Here is a 19,934-nt window from a genome sequence, read left to right as displayed (position 1 = left end):
GGGGCGCATTGGAAGATGGCCGACAATAACATCTCTCCGACCCACACAAGGTAATTAAGAGGCTGTGATGGGAGTACATAGCCTCCCTTGCCCCCCCCCCAACAGATGGGGGGGACTGCCTTGCCAGCTGTGTCCATAATTCACCCCCGGATTCGAAAGAAGGGGGTGCGGACACTTGGCACGAAGCCCTCGTGTGAGATCCGCTCTCCCTGATGCTGTCTCCAATCAGTGCACTGGTTCGCATTAGCTCGAAATATATAATTGGAAATATATAATTGGAAAGAAGCTAATGCACATACATCAAGTGAAGATCAGGAGTAAAGACTGCTGATTAATGGTATCTCTGGGAGTGGAGCGAAGGGCTGGATAAATAAATCAAGTGAAGAATCATCATTAAAAGACTGGTATGTCGGAGTGAAACGGAAAGGGGGGGGAGGAAAAAACTTTTCTTTTTTTGCCTTATGTGAGTACCAATAACCCTCCCCTCCAGAGAGAAGAATCGTTGTGATTATTAATCACAAGCAGAGACTAAGAACTGTGTGGGAATGGATTACTGATTAAAGAGAGAACTGGTGGGTGGAAACAGCGGGGAATGGAAGGAAAGTTTTATGACGCAGCTAAAAATGGAATTTCGTGAAGACAGGCTTGCCTAAGGAGGACAAGGGGGAGGAGGACCAGGGTCATTGGAATGTGAATGTATGGTTTTCGGAACATTATCTTGACCTGGCAGGGCCCTCTGAGATATAGATTGGCAAGCCTGTAAATCAACGGATGGACTGTTCGAATGTTTTTAACGGAGGTGTGGAAATGGCATCTGTCCTTTATGTGATATGATTTTTGGAGAGTGTAAAACCCTCACAGGAGATGTTTGTCTTTCACCCGCTTGTGAAGATTATCAGAGATCACAAAGAAAGGAATATATGATAATAACAAGAAGATGAAGAAAATAACAAAAAGACTATCTGGACAGAACTGGATAGAACTGTTTAATCAAAGCAGCAGCAAGAGTGATGTTTGGACCCCTTTCGGAGCTTGAAGTATGGGTACCCCCAACAAAAAATTGAAAAATTTAAACTGATATTGTGGACATCTTTTGGGGATCGAAACCGGGAAAGAGGGGGGGGGGTGAGAGTTTTTGAATCCAAAAGGAGGAGAATTTTTATGATATTTAATTTTAGTGTGTGTCAGAGCTGCTTCCAGATCCTAGCTCACAGAGGATCACGCTAGCCAGCAATCACTTTGTAAAAGTCTTTATTGAGTTACAGTTTCCATTCTCCAGCTGCTGCGTGCAACTCTACGTCTTATGGGTTAGACCGGCGAAGCTCCGTCTGAGTCTCCGCCCCTTGTACACCAACTTAATATCCTAGCCTTACTCCACCTTTTCCGCCTGACTGTTCTTCTCTGGGTCCCTCTGCCCCCCTGGGTCTCTTCCTTCCTGGATTCTGCAGACGCCGACCCCCCGGACCCTCCTGTCTCCTTGCGCCGGGCTTTAGGACCTGGCTCCCTTTCCGGGCTGCTTACTGCGCCACCTTCCTGTGCATTTGAACTTGGCGCGCGCACCCAACCTTCCACTTTCCGTCTGACCGTTTCTTCGCTCCCCGATGGAGGTGTGGCCACTCCTGACTCGTGCCCTCCCTCCTGTTGTGAGCTGCCAGCGCTTGATACCTGACGCCCTTCCTCTCCCCTGCTCTCTGTTGGTGACGCTGGTCCCGATTTCCAACTGCTCCCCTCTGAGCCCCCTCTGGCCCTTTCCTCCTGGGGTGTCCCCCTAGGCTCCCCCCTTGCCCTGGCCACTGGTGCTCCTTTCTGTGAATCTTCTGATTCACTGGAAAGACTCGGAGATCTCGGGTCGTCGTCATCACTCATCCTTTCTTCTGCCTCCTCCCCCTCGCTCTCTGTTTCCTCCCTTGCCCTTGCCTCTGCTCCTGAACCCCTGACAGTGTGTTTAGTAACTGATACTTAAAACTGGGAAATTTGTGAAAGGGAACTTGGGTCGACCTTAGAAAAGGATGTTAAGATTATAACTGATGTATAAGTTAAAACTGGTTAATTAAGAAGAACTAAGTAAAAAATAGACTATAATAATATTTTGAAGATGAAAGTAAGAACTTGCTGGGCCAACTATTGGAATTAGGATGTATGAAGGGGTGGCGCGGGGAAGTCAGAGAATGTGGTTAAGAAAGTAAGGATTTGAAATTATGCATGTTTGTCTTTGTCTTTGTGTGTTTGTGATGTCAATGTAAAATGTGAAAACCCAATAAAAATTTTATTAAAAAAAAATAAAATTGAAAAATTTGGCTGTATAATTTGGAATTAATGTGATTTGGAATTAATGTGATTTGATTGGCCTGTTAATATTTTTTTAAAAAAAAAAAAAAAAATTTAATCTTGCATTTTTGAATGGCTCAATACGGCCTGATATTCCAGGAGATTTTACCTTCTGCTCCAAAAGGGGCAGGAGTGTAATTGAGTATTCCTTAGTTTCCTTATGATAGATGAAGTTGCCTCTTTTACAGTGGTACCCCGCTCTGAGAGTGACCACTTTCCAATTGTTTTAGAGTTGTACAGAAGCTCTAGAAATAATGACCCCTGTCCTCCTATTAGTACCGATAAGACTAGTTATGCCAAAAGAATGTATATAAGTGATAAAAATAGGGAGGATCTATTAGCAGTATTTGAAAATAACCCAGTTATTCTCGAACCTTTGGCTAACCAAAATCTGATGCCTTTAGCAGACATTGATTATTATTATTATTATACTATTCACGAATTATTTTCTTCCTTTTTAAATCTCCAGTTCAGCAACAAACCTTCAAATAAGTATAATTGGTTTGATAAAGAATGTATCAACTATAAGAAAGAACTCAGAACCTGTCTAAAAGAAGCCTCTATCACTAACTCCCAAGGTCTCTGGAAGACCTATTTTGAAATGAAAAACGGTTTTAAGAACATGCTCCTGGGAAAAAAACCTGTGTTTTCACAAGCCAAATGGTCCAAAATTGTTCCTGCATTAGAAATTAAAGATACTAAAACCTTTTGGTCACTCCTTTCAATAAAAGCTACCACTGATTTTCCTAATATAAGTGATGAAGCTTGGATTACACATTTTACCGCTGTTTTTTATGATTCCCAAGTTTTTAAGATGGCAAATTTTAAACCTTCTTCAGCAATAACCACACAATTTCAAATTACTGTTGAGATGAAAAAGATAATTCTTTCGTTTAAGCAAGGAAAATCCCATGGTGTGGACGGCATCTCAGTAGATCTGCTGAGATTAAATGTGGAATGGTGGGCCATTAATCTTGTCCCGCTCTTTAACTCTATTAATCACTTAGGCCTTGTACCTAAATCGTGGAATAACTCAACAGTGGTGCTGATTTTTAAAAAAGGTGATAGGAACTGCCAAGAGAATTACAAGCCTATTAGTTTGTTACCATGCATAAGTAAAATCTATGCCAAATTCCTGCTTATTAAACTGGAAGAATGGATGCTTACAAAAGGTCTACCTGGTAAGGAACAAGCTAGTTTCAAGGCAGGTTCTTCAACTCTTGACCAGTGTCTAGTGTTAAGTCATCTTGTGGACAAATATGTCTTGAGAAACAAACGAAGACTTTTGGTTGCATTTGTAGATTTAAAAAGTGCCTTTGATTCGGTCGATTGTAATAAATTGTGGACCAAATTAGAACACCTCGGTATTGACCCATACCTGCTTACATTGATTCAAAGTTTACACTCCAATAACCAAATATATGTTAAAGTTCCAAAAGATGGTAAACTTGTAGGCCCAATTCTGAATAACCGAGGTGTTAGGCAAGGCTGTATCTTGGCCCCTACCCTATTTAATCTCTTTTTATCTAACCTTTCATTATTTCTTCAAAATGTAACCGCTCATATTCCTTATTTAAATAATATCCCAGTTTTTTATTACTTTATAACCTCAAAATTAACTATGATAAGACAAAAAAATTGCAATTTACAAAGAGAGGGAACCCAAAAACTTGGATAATCAATGGACATCTAATACAAGAAGTTAAGCATATCAATTATCTGGGAATTGTATTTAAAAATAACATGAATTGGAACACACATATCTGTGCTGCAATAGCTAAGGCTAAAGTGACAGCTCACCATATTAAATCTCCCCCCCCCCTCCTGTAGGAAATAGATATATTCCAGCTGTATTGCAAGTGACTGATATGAAACTTTGTGCCCAACGTTTATATGGCACCCCGGTGTGGATTTCAGGTGACCTTAAGTGGTTGGATAAATTTCACGCATCCCTTCTGAGGTCATTATTAGGACTTGCAAATTCTGTTCAATATGAATCAATATGTTGTGAGTTGGGAATACTTCCTTTATCAGTAAGAGTATGGCTGAGAACCTTGAAATATTGGATCTTCCTGCATTATAGAACCCTAACTCCTAACTCTCTCCTTTACGACCTCTTAAGTGATAATACAATTTACAATTTATCATTAATTTGTAGGAGAAAATTGAACTCAATAGGGCTTCATCTAGTTGACTTTGAAAATTCTGACCCCAACGATACTTGGGAAATTATCAGGAAGAATTTTACAGGAAAAAGTGTTCTCTCCACTCTCGAGGTTGCAAAGCACAGCACTTGCTCTCCTCTGTATTTAAATCTCCCTTTGTGTAGAGATTTTCAAAAGGGATACATGACAAATCTGAAGAATTATGAACTGTGCAGGCTGTTTATGTCAGCCAGATTTAATATGTTTCTCTCGATGATAGTTAGAGGAAGATATTTAGTTCTCCCAGAAGCAGAGTGTCTCTGCAAATGTGGTAGGCAGGAACCTGATACGTTGGAGCATATTTTCTTTTCTTGTGAGTTTGGCATTTATTCCAGAAGACAATTGTTAGAGGCCTTACAATTTAACAGGCTCGGTTCTATGCCGCCAACGGTTCAGGACCTGCACTTGGACAGGAATGATCAAATTACTCTAATAGTGGCTAAATTTTTGAGTGCTGTCCATGAGGAAAGGCTGGGCCATTATAGAGAGATTTAGTGGTTCTTGATTGGTTGGTGATGTGGTAGTGTTATACTGTATTATTTATGCAAATAGTTATGCCGAATTCGTATTTTCCACAATCTGTATACGGTGTTTGTTTTATAATGTGTGGTTTGCTGTGCCTAATAAAGGATTGATTGGATTGGATTGAAAAAAAGGGAGCAAGTGCTTTTATTTTTATTTTCTTCCTAAATAGCTTTCCTCCATATTAAAAAGGAAGGTTCTTTATTTATTTCTTTAAATGAGATTAAGTCTTTGCTTGCTTGCCCTCCCCTTTGATAAAAAGGGAGAGATTGGTGGGGTGAGTTTTTTTTTGGGGGGGAGTGGGTTCTGTGTCAGGGGGAAATGGGAGAAGATTTAACTGGCTGCCTTCTGCTGAAATGGGAGGTTGGGTACTGTGTGATAATGATGGGGAGGGTGAGTGTTTTATTTTTCTTTCTTTTTCTTAGTTGCTAGGAGATGATGGATATTTATTTTCATATTTCTTTTTTGTATGTGGTGTATTAAAATGAAATAAAAATAAAATTAAAAAAGAATGATAGGGAGGGTACAAGCAAACATGTGTCTACTCACAAGCAAGCCCTACTGAATTCAATGGGGCTTACTCCCAGGAAAGTAGAAGTAAGTTTAGTTGAACTCAGTGGGGTTTATGCATGCATAGATTGTACTTAGACCTCTGAGTGGGGAAGCAGATGCAACTTGACTAGTAAATGACTTGAACTATTCTTAAATTAGTTTAAAATATGTTAAATATATTATATGGAAGTTTATTTAATATGTTTTATGAAATCTACTACTTTACATTTTAAATCCCTCAACTGCCATGGGGAGGCGCAGCAAGGCCCTCTACCATCGTGGGGAGGTGCGGTAAAGCTCTCTGCCGCCCCAGGGAAGCGCACCCTCCGTCACTGTAGAAAGGCGTGGCCAGGCCCTCTGCTGCCAGGGATAGTCGTGGTGTGGCCCTACTCCGTCACGGGGCTGCACGGCAAGGACCTCCTCTGCCGTGGGGAGAACCAATGAGGCCCTTTGCCGTAGTGGATAGGCGCGGCAAGGGCATTAGCTGTTGCAGAGAGGTGCGGTGAGGCCCTCCACCACTGTGGGGAGGCACGGTGGGGGCCTTCTCCTCCACGAGGGTTCCTGGCTAGGCCCTCCATTGCGGATAGGTGTGGTGAGGCGCTCCTCCCGCAGGGATGCCTGGTGAAGCCTTCTGCTTTTGTGGGGAGGCACAGCAGGGCCCTTCATTGTTGCAGGGAAGCCCGGTAGGGCCCTCCACCGCCGAGGATATATTAATTATTATTATTATTATTATTATTATTATTATTATTATTATTATTATTATTAATTTTTTATTTATACCCCACCCATCTGGCTGGGTTTCCCCAGCCACTCTGGATGGTTTCCAGTAAAATACTAAAATACAATAATTTGTCAAATATTAAAAGATTCCTTAAACAGGGCTGCCTTCAGATGCCTTCTAAAAGTCAGATAGTTGTTTATTTCCTTGACATCTGAAGGGAGGGCATTCCACAGGGCGGGCGCTGCTATCGAGAAGGCTCTCTACCTGGTTCCCTGTAACTTCGCTTCTCACATATATAATAACAATAAAATAAATAAATAAATAAATAATTTGTGCCCCGTCCATCTGGCTGGGTTTCCCCAGCCACTCTGGGCGGCTTCCAACAAAGATTAAAAATACATTAAAATGTCACACGTTAAAAACTTCCCTGAACAGCCTTCAGATGTCTTCTAAAAGTTTGGTAGTTACTTTTCTCTTTGACATCTGGTGGGAGGGCGTTCCACAGGGCGGGTGCCACTACCGAGAAGGCCCTCTGCCTACTTCCCTGTAACTTGGCTTCTCGTAGTGAGGGAACCGCCGAAAGGCCCTCGGCACTGGACCTCAGTGTCTGGGCAGAACGATGGGGGTGGAGACGCTCCTTCAGGTATACTGGACCAAAGCCGTTAAGGGCTTTAAAGGTCAGCACCAACACTTTGAATTGTGCCCAGAAACGTACTGGGAGCCAATGTAGGTCTTTCAGGACCGGTGATATATTGAGATATCGTGATGTTTAGCTGATGATATATCATGCTATTGAAAACTAGATATCGCCCAGCCCTACACCAAGGTGATAGCCGGGGAAATAGAGAGCAGGAAGACACCATACATGTTTTCTATGACCTGTAACCTTTCCTGACGTATGTGGAGATGTTTTATGGCTCTTTTTTGCTGTGTTTGAACTACCACATAAGCTTTAGTACCGAAGTGCCTTGGGGCAGACCTTCTCAACTGGCACGTTGGGTTGAGGGCTGTCCTATTGCAATAGATAAAATAAATAAAAATGCTGGGTCCCTTAATCTGGATGCTGGACTTGAAATTGTTTCCTTTGTTCTGTGGTTTATTGAAAAGGTGGTCCCTAACCCAAGTAACAAACGGAGGTGGTGTAGAGGTGAATTCTTACCACATTGTCTTTTGAGAATTTTGTCTCTGATTCCTCTGGAGGAAAATTCCACCAGGCAATCCCCTGGTAGCTTCTTCATTCTGGCAAATGCAGATCTAACTCAAAAGCTCTGTCAATAGCCTCCAGCATCTCTTCTTTTTTCTTCCTCAAGAGTTCCACTAATCCTATAGGCAGTCGCTCTTTAATATTTTCATCCTTTTTCCACAACTCCACAAAATCTCAAAAAGGATTCCTTCTGTCTCATTTCCAGCATGGGCATCTGGTCTGCCAGCTGCTCTTTATGCACTTGCTCCCTTTTTTCTGTGGCTCAGATCATCAGCTTCTTATAGCAAAATTCAAGCTTAAACTGAAGAAAGTAGGAAAAACCACTGGGCCGGTAAGATACAATCTAAGTCAAATCCCTTATGAATACACAGTAGAAGTGAGGAACAGGTTTAAGGATTTAGATTTGGTGGACAGAGTGCCTGAAGAACTATGGATGGAGGCTCGTAACATTATACAAGAGGCAGCAACTAAAACCATCCCAATGAAAAGGAAATGCAACAAAGCAAAGTGGCTGTCCAACGAGGCCTTACAAATAGTGGGGGGGGGGGGGAGAAGGCAAGCAAAATGCGAGGGAGATAGTGAAAGATACAGGAAATTGAATGCAGATTTCCAAAAAATAGCAAGGAGAGACAAGAAGGCCTTCTTAAACGAGCAATGCAAAGAAATAGAGGAAAACAATAGAATGGGAAAAACCAGAGATCTGTTCAAGAAAATTGGAGATATGAAAGGAACATTTTGTACAAAGATTACCATAATAAAAGACAAAAGTGGAAAGGACCTAACAGAAGCAGAAGACATCAAGAAGAGGTGGCAAAAATACACAGAGGAATTATACCAGAAAGAAATGGATGTCTCGTACACCCCAGGTAGTGTGGCTGCTGACCTTGAGCCAGACATCCTGGAGAGTGAAGTCAAATGGGCTTTAGAAAGCACTGCTAATAACAAGGCCAGTGGAAGTGATGATATTCCAGCTGAACTATTTAAAATTTTAAACGATGATGCTGTCAAGGTGCTACACTCAATATGCCAGCAAATTTTGAAAACTCAGCAGTGGCCAGAGGATTGGAGAAGATCAGTCGACATCCCAATCCCAAAGAAGGGCAGTGCCAAAGAATGCTCCAACTACCGCACAATTGCACTCATTTCACATGCTAGCAAGGTTATGCTTAAAATTCTACAAGGCAGGCTTAAGCATTATGTGGACCGAGAACTCCCAGAAGTGCAAGCTGGATTTCGAAGGGGCAGAGGAACCAGAGACCAAATTGCAAACATGTGCTGGATTATGGAGAAAGCTAGAGAGTTCCAGAAAGACATCTACTTCTGCTTCATGGACTATGCAAAAGCCTTTGACTGTGTCGACCACAGCAAACTATGGCAAGTTCTTAAAGAAATGGGAGTGCCTGATCACCTCATCTATCTCCTGAGAAATCTCTATGTGGGACAAGAAGCTACAGTTAGAACTGGATATGGAACAACTGATTGGTTCAAAATTGGGAAAGGAGTACAGCAAGGCTGTATATTGCCTCCCTGGTTATTTAACTTATATGCAGAATTCATCATGTGAAAGGCTGGACTAGATGAATTCCAAGCTGGAATTAAGATCGCCGGAAGAAATATCAACAACCTTAGATATGCAGATGACACAACCTTGATGGCAGAAAGTGAGGAGGAATTAAAGAACCTTTTAATGAGGGTGAAAGAGGAGAGCGCAAAATATGGTCTGAAGCTCAACATCAAAAAAACGAAGATCATGGCCACTGGTCCCATCACCTCCTGGCAAATAGAAGGGGAAGAAATGGAGGCAGTGAGAGATTTTACTTTCTTGGGCTCCATGATCACTGCAGATGGTGACAGCAGTCACAAAATTAAAAGACGCCTGCTCCTTGGGAGAAAAGCAATGAGAAACCTAGACAGCATCTTAAAAAGCAGAGACATCACCTTGCCAACAAAGATCCATATAGTTAAAGCCATGGTTTTCCCAGTAGTGATGTATGGAAGTGAGAGCTGGACCATAAGGAAGGCTGATCGCCGAAGAATTGATGCTTTTGAATTATGGTGCTGGAGGAGACTCTTGAGAGTCCCATGGACTGCAAGAAGATCAAACCTATCCATTCTTAAGGAAATCAGCCCTGAGTGCTCACTGAAAGGACAGATCGTGAAGTTGAGGCTCCAATACTTTGGCCACCTCATGAGAAGAGAAGACTCCCTGAAAAAGACCCTGATGTTGGGAAAGATTGAGGGCACAAGGAGAAGGGGACGGCAGAGGACAAGATGGTTGGACAGTGTTCTCGAAGCTACAAACATGAGCCTGACCAAACTGCGGGAGGCGGTGGAAGACAGGAGTGCCTGGCGTGCTCTGGTCCATGGGGTCACGAAGAGTCGGACACGACTAAACAACTAAACAACAACAACAACAATAGGAGGTCAGCTGCTTACGTTTCTGCTGTCCGAGGCTTCTCAATATGGAGCCAGCTGTGATGTCTGCCTGCACTGTGCCACTTGGACCTGTCTAAAATGGGATCCTCTGACTCTGTCAGAGGCAGGGAGCAGCAGAGTACAACATGCATGTTCGGGTTCGGTACGTTTCCACAGCAACAGAATTCCTGGACTTGCAGCAGAGCGGCACAGCGCATGCTTCTTGTGTGAGTGAGCTTGCAGAAGAGAGAGAGTCCACACACTGTTGTTCCTCTAACAGTTTTATTTACATCAGAGTGATGTTGGGTTGAAATGAACAACAGACGAGTAGGTAGGTGTCATACGGGAGGCGTCTCTCGAGCAAGCCTCGGAGACTCCCTTTTATTGAATATTACTGCGTTTGCCACGTGTGCTTGTTGCTGATTGGTTAACATAAGTACAAAGCTAGGGTTGCATATAAGACATTAATTATTGCATATAAGACATTAATCATAGACAGGTTAAAAGTTGGGAAAAGGAACGCGGAGTTTACACAGTCATGGTTTCGGACTGCCCGTACCAGAGTGGTACGAAAAAGGAATGTACAAGGAGGGGTAAGTACAGATTGATGTGGTGTGAACTCAAGGTGAACAGGACTTACCAGGGTGATGATGGAATGTCTTAGCATCAGCACGGTTTGTGCAGCGTGTGCAAAACAAAGCTTAGAAGCAAGACTTCCCATCATGCCACAGTTATGTGCAGAAGCAATGCTTTCCTTCAGAATGATAAAATAACAAACAGACCATCCGAGACGGCAGGCATGGTGTCTCTGCCTCTTGGCAGAAAAAGTAACTCACAGACAAAGAACTCAGCTTTCTCCGAATGTAGGGAAAAGCTCCTCCCCAGATGCAGGTCACACAAAAAGCTGTTAACCCTGTAAGCTCCAAACCTCACAGTGAATGGGTTATCTTCATCATCCCTTGCAATCTGGGAGTTACAGGGGGCTGCATTGCCTTCGCTACCCCTTTTTACTCCATTCAAATCTTCCTTGTCTTGGTGAAGCTGCTTTCATGTTCGCGGTTGACCCGGAAGTGTATAGTCTGATGGTTAATAATAATAATAATAATTTTATTATTTATATGCCACCCATCTGACTGGGTTGACCCAGCCACTCTGGACACTTCCAGCATCCCTCTGCTGACACCACTGCCCCTCTGGGTAGTACCACCCACTTTGAGAACCACTGTATTAGTCCATTCCAAAAGTATATAAATACCAAAAAGGAAATGATAAACTGAGGGTCCAGAAGCTTAATGTGAGCCAATCGGGCGACGCAGCATGAATAAAAGCTGATGCAATTTAAGGCTGCATCAACAGAAGTCAAGTGTCCAGATCAAGGGAAGTCATAGTATCACTTTTATTCTGCTTTGGTCAGGCCCCACCTGGAGTCCTGTGTCCAGTTCTGAGTGCCAAAGTTTAAGGAGGATATTGACAAGCTGGAATGTGTGCAGAGGAGAGTGATCAATATGAAAAATATTGTCATTTACGCTGCCATTCCACAAAGGTAAAAATAAGGCCAACCTCTCAATACATTTATTTTCTTGATTATTAAGTACTGTGTTTCTCTCATATGTAAGCTTTCTCATTAAGACAGTTTGCAGAGGTTTTCTTAACCAATCATTTATTGGGGCAGGGTCCTTTATTTCCCCATTTTTTGTGCAATGCACTGTTTCCAGTTGTTAGCAGTACAGTAATCGGTATCAATGACTTCAGAATGAAGTACCGAAAGGAGAGCTATTTTAGGGTTTCTTGGAAGATCATAGCCTGTACATAAAATTCAGTATTTCTGTCCAGAAAGGCATTCTTTAAAAAATAAATAAATCCCTAGACTCATCTAGTCCACCCCCTGCCTTAATTCTGTTACACCTCCAACAATGTATGTTTTGGCCAAAAGTGTTACTAATTCTACATGGAGTTAAGTACCAGTAGAATATTGTCTTAAGATATTTCTCTTTCAGGCTCACGCTAATAAACATTTTTTGGAATATTCTTTAATATCCAGTAGTTCTTATGCATTTGCCAACATCTGATGCTTTGCCCTTCTCTCTCTTTTGTTTCCAAAGGTTGCAGTCTGCAAGAGACCATGTTCTGCCCATTGACTATTACTTCCCACCACAGAAGACATGCTTGATCTGTGGGGACAAAGCTTCTGGGTGCCATTATGGAGCACTCACCTGCAGGAGCTGCAAAGTCTTTTTCAAGAGGGCAGCTGAAGGTAAATCATCTTTTTGTGTGTTTATGGTGTGTGTGATTGAATGCAAATCAGAAGATGACTGTAGATTTTATTCCCAATGCACAAATATAGAATGGCGTACCCCTGGCTTGAAAGCAGAACAACAATATGAGCCAATGGTGTGATGAAGCAGCAAAAAAGCTAATGCTATTCTCTGCTGCATCAGCAGAAATCAAGGGAAATAATGGTCCCACCCTATTCTGCCTTAGTCAGACCTTGCTGGGAGTCCTGAATTCAGTTATCATCAGCACAGTTTAAGAAGTGCAGTATATTGGCAAGCTAGGATGTGTGCAGAGGAGGGTGATCAGTATGATCAAGGACCTGGAAACCAAGCCCAAAGAGGAACAGTCAAGGGAGTTAGGAATGTTTATCCTGGAGAAGAGAAGGTGGAGAGCTGACATGATAGCCCTTTCCTGGAAGGTTATACCCAGGTATTTAAAGGTTGCTACCTGTTCTATTAAGCGATTGTCTATTCTCCATTTGTGCCTCCTCCTTTTTTTAGAGAACACCATGACTTTGGATTTGTTATAGTTAATTGTTAGTTGTTCGATGCTGCAGTATTTGGTAAGAGATCTCAAAAGTTTTCTTAATCCAACACAATAAAAGGAAATTAAAACTGTGTCATCCGCATATAAAAGGACCGGGAGGGGCGTACCAGCCAATTTGGGGGGATGGGCATTTTCTTTCTCCATATTTCCTACTAGCGAGTTGATATAGAAGTTAAATAAAGTAGGCGCAAGGACACACCCTTGCCTGACCCCCTGATGGATTTGGATTTCCTTGGATAGGTGGCCCTGTCGGTCACACCTTACCCGGATCCGTGTATTTTCATATAGACTATGGATGAGATACAGTAGGCGTTTGTTTATATTTGCGGCGCTTAGCTTTCCCCAAAGCCTGTCCCTCGGTATTACATCAAAAGCAGATTTGAAATCTATAAAGGCCACGTATAGGGAACCTCCTTTTCTTGATGTATATTTCTCCGCAAGATGTTGGAGAACAAGGCCCTGGTCTAAGGTTGACCGATTTGCCCTAAAACCAGCCTGTGCTTCTGAAAGAATATGGTCTTGTTCCAACCAGTCCACTAATTTGTCGCATAGGTGGGCAGCGTACAATTTGCTAATGATACTTAGGAGGCTGATTGGCCTGTAATTAGCCGGATCTAATCGGCTCCCTTTCTTGAATAAAGGGATGATGATTGCTAATCCCCAGTCCTCAGGGATAGTGGCCAATTGATCTATGCTGGTAAATAGGGCAGCTAGCACAGGGGCCCACCATTCAACATTAGCCTTAAGGAGTTCCGGTGTAATGTTGTCTACGCCGGGTGCTTTTCCAGGTTTAAGGGATTGGATGAGCCTATAGATCTCTTCAGTTGCTACTGGGGGCCATTCGGCGCCAATATCACTCGAAGCTGGGGGCAGGGCCTGCAGATGTTGATTTGATGTATATAAAGATAGAAAGTAAGCCTCCCAAATCCCAACTGGTATAGTATAATCAATTTCAATCGGGGATTCTTGCCAATTTTTTGCGACTATTTTCCAAAAGGTGGCTGAGTCTTTCCTTCGAGAGGCCTCTAATAAACGTTGCCACTCCCCCCTTTGGGCCTGAAGCTTTTTCTTTTTAATCAGATCTTTATATTTACGTTTGGCTTCGAACCATTCCGCGGGAAGCAAGGGTAAGTTCGCTGATTTGTAATTCCTGTACTTATCCAGCAAAGAACGCTTTGTAGCAATACATTCCTGAACAAACCAGGGTTTGGATTTGTTGGGGAATAAAGGTTGGCGCGATGTCTTTTTTTGAATCAGGTGGGGTTGCAAAAGTGAGATCAGATCCTGGAACAAGATTATTCTAGATTCAGAACATGGTGAGTTTAAGAGATTATCTCTTCTCATGAGGAATATGTCCGAGTATAGCCTTTCAGATGTTTCGGCATTCAGCTTTTCGGACCATCTAATACGTGAGTATCTCAACTCCATGTTGGAGGACCTGGGGGCTTCAAGTTTATCGTTACAGAATAAGTCTTTTCTTGCATCCAGGAGGAGGCAGAGCGGTAAGTGATCACTATCAACCCTCTCCTCCACTTTGCACTCAAGGGCTCTATTTAGGAGATTAAATGATACCATAACATAGTCGATAGTGGAAGCTCCTGCATTTGATATAAAAGTAAATTCCCCACAAGTCTCCCCATTCTTGCGCCCATTTAGTATGACCAGGTCCAGCTTGTTAGAAAGACGCAATAGGCACAGACCTGCATAATTACATCCCTTGTCTTTTGAGAGTCTGGTGGGTATAAGATGATTTTCTTCCACGATGGGTGGCGAGTCGTGGAAGTGTGCATATAGTGCTTCGTCAGACTGGCCAATTCTGTTTTTTTTATATATATAAATTTTTTATTGATTTTACAAAAAAAATTTAAACAAAACAAACATATAAAGAGACATACAAACATGTATAATTTCATAACCTTTTTTACATAAACCTCATTTCTCAGACTCCCCCATACCTCCCCTTTCTGCATCCCAATGTCCAAAATTATTTCAGCAACTTCTAAATAATTCTATCAAACATATGTCTTCCTAATCTTTCCTTCAATCTAATCTTATATCGCTGTAATCTCCCTTTCTTTCTCAAAACCTCGGCATTTTAGCATTCATCAACTTTATAATAGTTCTTAAGATAGATTTTAAATTTCTTCCATTCTTCTTCCGCCGTCTCTTTCCCCTGGTCGCGGATTCTGCCAGTCATCTCAGCCAGTGTCATGTAGTCCAGCACTTTCATCTGCCATTCTTCCAGAGTGTGTCTTCCAATACTTTGCGATGAGTAGTCTTGCTGCTGTAGTGGCGTACATAAAAAAGTTTCTATCTTTCTTTAACACCAATTGGCCGACAATGCCCAAGAGAAAGGCCTCTGGTTTCTTGGGAAAAGTACATTTAAGTACCTTTTTCATTTCATTATATATCATTTCCCAGAAGGCCTTAATCTTTGGGCACGTCCACCAGAGGTGGTAAAAGGTACCTTCAGATTCTTTACATTTCCAACACTTGTTATCAGGTAAATGGTAAATCTTTGCTAGCTTGACTGGGGTCATGTACCACCTATAGATCATTTTCATAATATTTTCCTTTAAGGCATTACATGCCGTAAATTTTATCCCGGTGTTCCACAACCATTCCCAGTCAGCAAACATAATGTTATGACCAATATCCTGTGCCCATTTAATCATAGCTGATTTAACTGTTTCATCCTGTGTATTCCGTTTCAGCAGCAAATTATACATTCTTGACAAATTCTTGGTATTGGGTTCTAACAGTTCAGTTTCTAATTTTGATTTCTCCACCTGGAAGCCAATTTTCCTATCTTGTTGATAGACCTCCATTATTTGATAATAATGGAGCCAATCTCGTACTTTAGGTTTCAATTTCTCATGACTCTGTAGTTTCAATTTATCTCCATCTTGTTCCAAGATTTCCCAATACTTTGGCCATTCGGCCTCCATATTGAGCTTTTTCAATGCCTTAGCCTCCAAGGGTGACAACCATCTAGGGGTTTTATTTTCCAACAAGTCTTTGTATCTTATCCAAACATTGTATAATGCTTTTCTGACAATATGATTTTTAAAGGCCCTATGCACTTTGATTTTATCATACCATAGATATGCATGCCAACCAAATGTATTATTGAAACCTTCTAAATCCAAGATATCTGTATTCTCGAGGAGCATCCACTCTTTCAGCCAGCAAAACGCTGCTGCTTCATAGTACAATTTTAAGTCCGGCAGGGCAAATCCCCCTCTTTCTTTTGCATCTGTAAGTACTTTAAATTTTATTCTGGGCTTTTTGCCCTGCCAGACAAATTCCGAAATGTCTTTCTGCCACCTCTTGAAACAGTCCATCTTGTCCAAAATCTGCAAAGTTTGAAACAAAAATAACATTCTAGGCAATACATTCATCTTAATAACTGCAATACGGCCTAACATTGACAATTTCAAATTTGACCATATTTCTAGATCTTTTTTGATTTCTGACCAGCATTTTTCATAATTGTCTTTATACAAATTCAAATTTTTAGATGTCAGATGAACCCCTAGGTATTTCACCTTCTTAACCACTGTCAAACCTGTCTCATCCTGAAATTTCTCCCTCTCCATAACTGTTAAGTTTTTTTCCAGAACTTTAGTCTTTTGTTTGTTCAGTTTAAATCCGGCTACCTGGCCAAATTGTTGGATTATCTCCAACACCCTTTTCGTACTAGTGTCTGGCTCTTGTAAGGTCAAAACTAAGTCATCTGCGAAGGCCCTTAACTTGTAATGTTTAGCTCCGACCTGTACACCTTTAGCTTGCTGGTCATCTCTAATCATATTTAGCAAAACCTCCAGGACTGATATAAAGAGCAATGGGGAGATTGGGCATCCTTGTCGTGTCCCTTTTTCTATCTTAAATTCTTCAGTTACTACATTATTTACAATCAGCTTGGCTTTTTGTTCAGAATATATCGCACCCATACCATTCTCAAATCCTTGGCCTACCCCCATCCCATGAAGATTCTTTTTCATAAAACTCCAAGAAATATTGTCAAAGGCTTTCTCCGCGTCCACAAAAATCAAAACTGCTTTAGTGTTTATATTCACCTCCAGCAATTCCAAAATGTCAGTTATATTCCTCACATTATCTGACAAATGCCTTTTTGGGAGAAAGCCTGCTTGGTCCTTATGAATCTTTTCCATCAAAACTCTTTTCAATCTTTTTGCCAAAATGTCTGCAAAAGTTTTGTAATCCACATTAAGTAGTGATATTGGGCGGTAGTTCTTAAGTTGAGTCTTTTCAGTCTCTGTCTTTGGTATGAGTGTAATATACGCCTCTTTCCACGACTCTGGTGCCTTTTTCCCCTCTAAAATTTCGTTACAAACTTCCTTTAATGGTTGTATCAGCCACTCCTTTAAAACTTTATAGTATCTGGAAGTTAATCCGTCTGGTCCTGGAGATTTGCCCAGTTGCATGCTCTGAATGGCACCCTCTATCTCCTGTTCTGTTATTCTCTGGTTTAGATCCACCTTACTTTGATGAGAGATTTTTTGTAATCCATATTTTTCAAGGAATTCATCTATGTCTTTTTCATTCTGTGATCCTTGTGAGTATAGTTTTTTAAAATAACTCAGGAAACAGTTTCTAATCTCGTTGGGTTTAGTTATATTCTTTCCATCCACTTCTAGATTTGTAACTGTATTTAGTTTCTGTCTTTTCTTCAATTGCCAAGCCAGAAGTTTACCACATTTGTCTGCAGATTCAAATGTCTTTTGTCTCATTTGCTTTATCTTCCACTCGATCTCTTGATTCATCAATTCCATATATTGTGTTTGGTATAACTTAATCTCTCTCAAAATTTCCTGGGACTTTGGTTTTGATCTTAATTTTTTCTCTCCTTCTTTTATCTTTTCCAAGATCTTTTCCTTCTTCTCATTCTGCTTTCTCTTTTTTATTGAATTTTGTTGGATCAAAAATCCTCGCATCACAGCTTTACTTGCATCCCAGATCACTCTTTTTTCCACGTCGGCCTTTAAGTTTATTTCAAAATAGTCCTTTAAAGTTTTTTGGGCCTTCCTGTGGATCTCCTCATCCCGAAACAGGGTGTCGTTCATCCTCCATCTAAGTTGACCAGTTGTTGTAAGTTTCATTTCCATCTTCACGGCGTTATGGTCGGAGCAAGTCTTTGGGCAGATTTCTATTTTCTTAATCTTTGGAGCCATCCCACTAGTGATCCAAATTTGGTCGATTCTGGTCCAGGTCATCATTGCTTGAGAGAAAAAAGTTCCCTCTCTCTCAAGAGGGTTCCTTATTCTCCATATGTCTATTAAGTCCATATTTTCAGTCATTTCAAAGAAGGTCTTCGGAAGTCTCCCTTCCTTAGAGATTGTCAGTCTTTGTGCCTTGTCCATATTTGTAGAAACCACACCATTCATATAATTATTATAATAATAATAATAAATTTTATTTATATCCCGCCCTCCCCAGCCGAAGCCGGGCTCAGGGCGGCTAACAACACTAAAATGGTGCAACATTATAAAACATCATAAGAATTAATTAAAATCAAAATTGATGGCAACCATAAACTAAAGTATTGTAAAGATTGCCAAAGGAGGGAGTCAGGCTGTGCCCTAACCAAAGGCCTGGTGGAACAGCTCTGTCTTGCAGGCCCTGCGGAAAGATGTCAAGTCCTGCAGGGCCCTTGTCTCTTGTGACAGAGCGTTCCACCAGGTTGGAGCCGCAGCCGAAAAAGCCCTGGCTCTAGTTGAGGCCAGCCTAACCTCTCTGTGGCCTGGGACCTTCAAGATGTTTTTATTTGAGGACCGTAAGTTCCTCTGTGGGGCATACCAGGAGAGGCGGTCCCGTAGATACGAGGGTCCTAGGCCGTATAGGGCTTTGAAGGTTAAAACCAGCACCTTAAACCTGATCCTGTACTCCACCGGGAGCCAGTGCAGCTGGTATAGCACCGGATGAATGTGATCCCGCAGCGAAGACCCCGTAAGGAGTCTCGCTGCGGCATTCTGCACCCGCTGGAGTTTCTGGGTCAGTCTCAAGGGCAGCCCCACGTAGAGCGAGTTACAATAATCCAGTCTGGAGGTGACCGTCGCGTGGATCACAGTGGCTAGGTCAGGGCGAGAGAGGTAAGGGGCCAACTGCTTAGCTTGGCGGAGATGAAAAAATGCCGCCTTTGTTATAGCTGCAATCTGCGCCTCCATGGAGAGGGAGGTATCGAAGATTACACCCAAACTCTTAACGGACGGTGCTGGCACTAATTGCACCCCCGCAAGAGATGGGAGTTGCCCCCTCAATCCCATATCGTCCCGTCCCAGCCAGAGGACCTCTGTCTTCGAAGGATTTAACTTCAACCGGCTCCCACGTAACCATCCAGCCACAGCTTCCAAGCATCTGATCAGTGTGTCTGGGGCCGAGTCAGGATGGCCATCCATCAACAGATAGAGTTGGGTGTCATCAGCATACTGATGGCAGCCCAGCCCAAAACTCCGGACAAGCTGGGCGAGGGGGCGCATAAAGATGTTAAAAAGCATTGGGGAGAGAATCGCACCCTGAGGCACTCCACACACCAAGGAGTGGCGGGATGACAGTTCCCCCCCAAGCGCCACCCTCTGTCCCCGACCAGAGAGAAACGAGCGCAGCCATTGAAGGACTGTGCCCTGGATCCCCACGCCGGCGAGGCGGTGGTCCAGAAGTTCGTGATCGACCATGTCAAAAGCTGCTGACAGATCTAGAAGAATCAGCAGCCCCGACCCGCCTCGATCCAGCTGTCTACGAAGATCATCTGTTAGGGCGACCAGAGCCGTCTCGGTCCCATGACCAGCGCGGAAGCCGGACTGGAATGGATCCAGAGCCGATGTTTCATCCAGAAACCTACCAAGCTGTTCAGCAACCGCTCTCTCAATCACCTTACCCAGGAATGGAAGATTCGAAACTGGGCGGTAATTGGATAGATCTAAGGGATCTAATGATGTTTTCTTTAAGAGCGGACGCACCACTGCCTCCTTCAGTTCCCCTGGGAATGTCCCGGTGCCAAGGGACAAATTGATGATATCCCCCAGGGGGGCCCGCACCTCGTCTGGACATGCTCTAATCAGCCAAGACGGGCACGGGTCGAGAGGACAAGTGGTGGGCTTTCCAGCTCGGAGGAGTCTGTCCACATCGGCTGGGGATATCCGGTCAA

At 42.5% G+C, this 19,934-nt stretch overlaps 1 protein-coding gene across 1 annotated transcript in view; it reads left to right on the top strand.

The window, feature by feature from the left end:
• Positions 1 to 19,934, top strand: part of LOC309523299 (androgen receptor-like) — a 621,469-nt gene that overhangs the window by 114,679 nt on the left and 486,856 nt on the right. Inside the window, 1 exon segment of the mRNA XM_082207087.1 lies at positions 12,049 to 12,200. Within this exon segment, the coding sequence (XP_082063213.1) occupies positions 12,049 to 12,200 (152 nt within the window).

The sequence above is a fragment of the Podarcis vaucheri genome (genome assembly GCF_965113315.1).
Source record: "Podarcis vaucheri genome assembly, chromosome: W".
Lineage (NCBI taxonomy): Eukaryota > Metazoa > Chordata > Lepidosauria > Squamata > Lacertidae > Podarcis > Podarcis vaucheri.
This window is presented reverse-complemented; position numbering and strand designations above follow the sequence as displayed.